Below are 3,288 nucleotides of genomic sequence, written 5' to 3'. Positions count from 1 at the left end.
GACACAATGAACAGAGGAACCAATGGCATGAATACATGAGGGCAAGGGAAGCATGACACAAACAGGGACCATGACTAAACTCCAAAATAAAAGACATGAAAACATGAACAAGAAACACAACCCAAAACACCACATTACAACATGTTGAGATCACGTGACTATTATTTAGGAAAAAATAATAGAGAAGTAGCCCAAACAAATCAATGATGGAGTGTAACATTAAATCTAAAATGTCCTTTTTGTCTAAAACAATTAAAAAAAAAAATTCTATGACTTAAGTATGCAACTAATAAAAAGTTTTAATAGGCAAACCATGAAAATATGACTGATCAACTGTCTGTAATTATCATCTTTGCATATGGGATCAGTTCCTATGCGTGTACTATTACAGCTGCCAATAATTAAATACGGACGTTCTACATTTGTACACAGTGGATAGATGTCATTGAAGATACATACTAATGGCAAAACATCTGAAAGCATAACAACTGAACGTCTACAAAACGTCAGTCAATACAGCATTTTTAAACAATAGTACTTCAAAATTTGAACTAAAATATTGCAACCATGAATGAATGAAAAGGCATATTTTTCAATTAAAGAGAAGTCGGAGAACTAGTGCTTTTGGTGCTTGAGACTTCATTGATCATTTTGTGTTTCAAAAATGAGGTCCACGGTTAAAAGTACGCTTTAGGTTACTTAAATGTAAAATGTTTTTTTTTTTAAATATATATATATATATATATATATTTAACAGTATTAACTTACAATAGTGAAACACGACTTGCCTTTGTGATCATGTCTTCCCTCAGATTGCATGTTTTCTTGTGAGGCTGGATGAACAATAATCACTTAATTTGCATTCGCCAAATCTGATTTGCCGAAATAACAAAGACGGTGAAATGCAATTGCCATAAGCACGAGTGCCACTTGCTGTAAAGCAGGAGTGACTGACCGATTTGTCTAGAAAGAATGATTAATTCTCACTTTAGAGTTTATTTGTAAGTTGTGCTACTGTATATGCTTGCGTATACAAGACAAACTCATAATAATGTTAAAACCACAGCAGTGACTGGCCAAATTAAATCACGCGTCTCTTATTAGGTGTCTTTCATGTATGGTGACACGTTTGAAAAAGTTCAACATGAGCTGCGGTAGGGCTGTGTGATGAATCAAATTTTAGAATTTAGTCCAAAGAAAGAATTTAGTACAAGGAAATTACCAGCCATGTCATATTTGATATTTTTAATACACTGTTAACTTGGAAATTTGTGTTTCTTCAAGCTGAGAGGAAATCCCAAACTGTGTGTCATTGGTGTAACAGTGAAATATAATTATAATGTCTCTCAGGGAAAACATATACAAGGAGAAAAGCAGAGGGCCCAATACTGAGCCTTGTGGCACTCCATACTTGAGTTTGATGACTCTCTTCATTTACACAAACAAAGTGGTCATAAACATATTAGGACATAAACCATATTAATTTCTTGTCCACAAATGCCTATGTAACTCTCAAGCTATCCATGAGAATGTTGTGATCTATGCATAGCTTTGGAAAAATATAACTTTAGTAAGCACAGATACTGTTTTACAATGGGGCTTAGATCCTGACTGGTATTGTTCACAAGTACAATTTTTCAGCATTGTTGAAAGGACAATTTTTTAAATGTATTTTAGACCAGGGATGTCACAAATCTGCAGAGTTTAGCTCAAACTCTAATTGAATCAAGGTCTTCAAAATTACTTGAAAACTACAAGCAGGTTGGATCTAAACTCTGCAGGACTGTGTCCCTCCACACGCGGAGTTTGACACTCCTTAATAAATGGCAGGGTCATTGTTGCGCTCTTTCCTTCTGTTGCTTTTAAACAGGGTTTAACTTGCATTTGTCTCTTTTCATCCTAGACCTGATGGCGCTGATAGAGGAGAGTAAAGATCGGTCTAAGAATCATGATTTCAGTACTGAAGAAAAATCTTTTAGTTGTTCACAGACTGAAGAGACTCCGTCGCAAAAAAAACCCTCAAAAGACTCGAATTAGAAAACGTGTCATCTGCTCAGAGTGTGGAAAGTGGATAAGCAATCAAAGAAACCTTGCCGTCCACATGAGGGTTCACACTGGAGAGAAGCCTTTCACCTGCCCTCAGTGTGGAAACAGTTTCACTCAGCAGGGAAGCTTTGTTGGACACATGAGAGTTCACACCGGAGAGAAGCCTTACAGTTGTGAACTGTGTAGAAAGAGCTTCTCAGCACAACTAAACCTTGACTATCACATGAACAGTCACACTGGTGAAAAGCCATTTTCATGTGATCAGTGTGGAAAGCGCTTCAGACACAAAGCAACCATTAAAAATCACAAGAAGATTCATTCGAGACGGGAGCGTTTTATATGTCGTCAGTGTGGAAGGAGTTTCAGTGGAAGGAGTTTCACATAATAACTCACACTGGAGAGAAGCCTTACAAGTGCGCTCACTGTGGAAAGGGTTTCACAAACAAAATAACTTTTAAGGTTCACATGATAATTCACACAGGAGAGAAGCCTTTCGTCTGCCTTGAGTGTGGACAGAGTTTCAAATTGAAAGCATCCCTTCAGACTCACATGAGCGTTCACAGTGAAGAAAGGCCTTTCACCTGCCCAATGTGTGGAAAGAGTTGCAAACGTAAAGGAAACCTTAAGCTTCACATGAGGCTTCACACTGGAGAGAGACCTTAAATGTGTATTCAGTGTGAAATGTGTTTTACATTTTTTTTAAATTTAAATCTTCCTTTTGATCAGGAATGGAAGAATGGGCAAACTGTTTTGTAAATCCTATGCATTCTTCAAGATATGGACAGTTTTCAGCTCTGGTATTGGTCCATTTAATATAGTATATTTTGTTAGGGAACAGTCTCTGGCTTCCCTTGTTTTTAAAAGGGAGCTTGTTGTTGTTAAAATTGAACAAAATTAAATTATTGAGCAAGTACATAAAACTGTCACCTCGTTTTTATTTATTATTTGAGCTGTTGGGTCAGATTTTGCAGAAAATGTCTTGCGCAAAGATGAATGGCATAAAACTGTAAAAATGGTCCATAAACAGAGAGAAGCTTCTCTGTCTATTACAGCATGTAATTATAATTCAATTCAATTTTTTAAAATTCAAGTTTATTTGTATAGCGCTTTTCACGATACAAATCGGATAGGATAACTTAATAGGAAATTAAGTTTCTACAAAATAACTTAACAGCAATTATTATATGATGCAATCAAACTTATAGCAAAATGTGGTAGTTCTGTATGTTGTTTCAGGGTTGG

The 3,288-nt window shown here is 36.1% G+C and overlaps 1 protein-coding gene across 1 annotated transcript in view; it reads left to right on the top strand.

The window, feature by feature from the left end:
* The window catches only part of LOC107739841 (gastrula zinc finger protein XlCGF8.2DB-like), an 18,913-nt gene extending 16,482 nt beyond the window's left edge, over positions 1-2,431 (top strand). The window contains exon 5 of the mRNA XM_016552057.1: positions 2,058-2,431. Coding sequence (XP_016407543.1) covers positions 2,058-2,431 — 374 coding nt within the window. The remainder of the gene's footprint in view (positions 1-2,057) is intronic.
* The last annotated feature ends 857 nt before the right edge of the window (positions 2,432-3,288 follow it).

Source organism: Sinocyclocheilus rhinocerous, unplaced genomic scaffold (genome assembly GCF_001515625.1).
Source record: "Sinocyclocheilus rhinocerous isolate Xijiao unplaced genomic scaffold, SAMN03320098_v1.1 scaffold2899, whole genome shotgun sequence".
Classification (NCBI taxonomy): domain Eukaryota; kingdom Metazoa; phylum Chordata; class Actinopteri; order Cypriniformes; family Cyprinidae; genus Sinocyclocheilus; species Sinocyclocheilus rhinocerous.
Note: the sequence above shows the minus strand (reverse complement) of the source record. Positions and strands in the feature narration are given on the sequence as shown.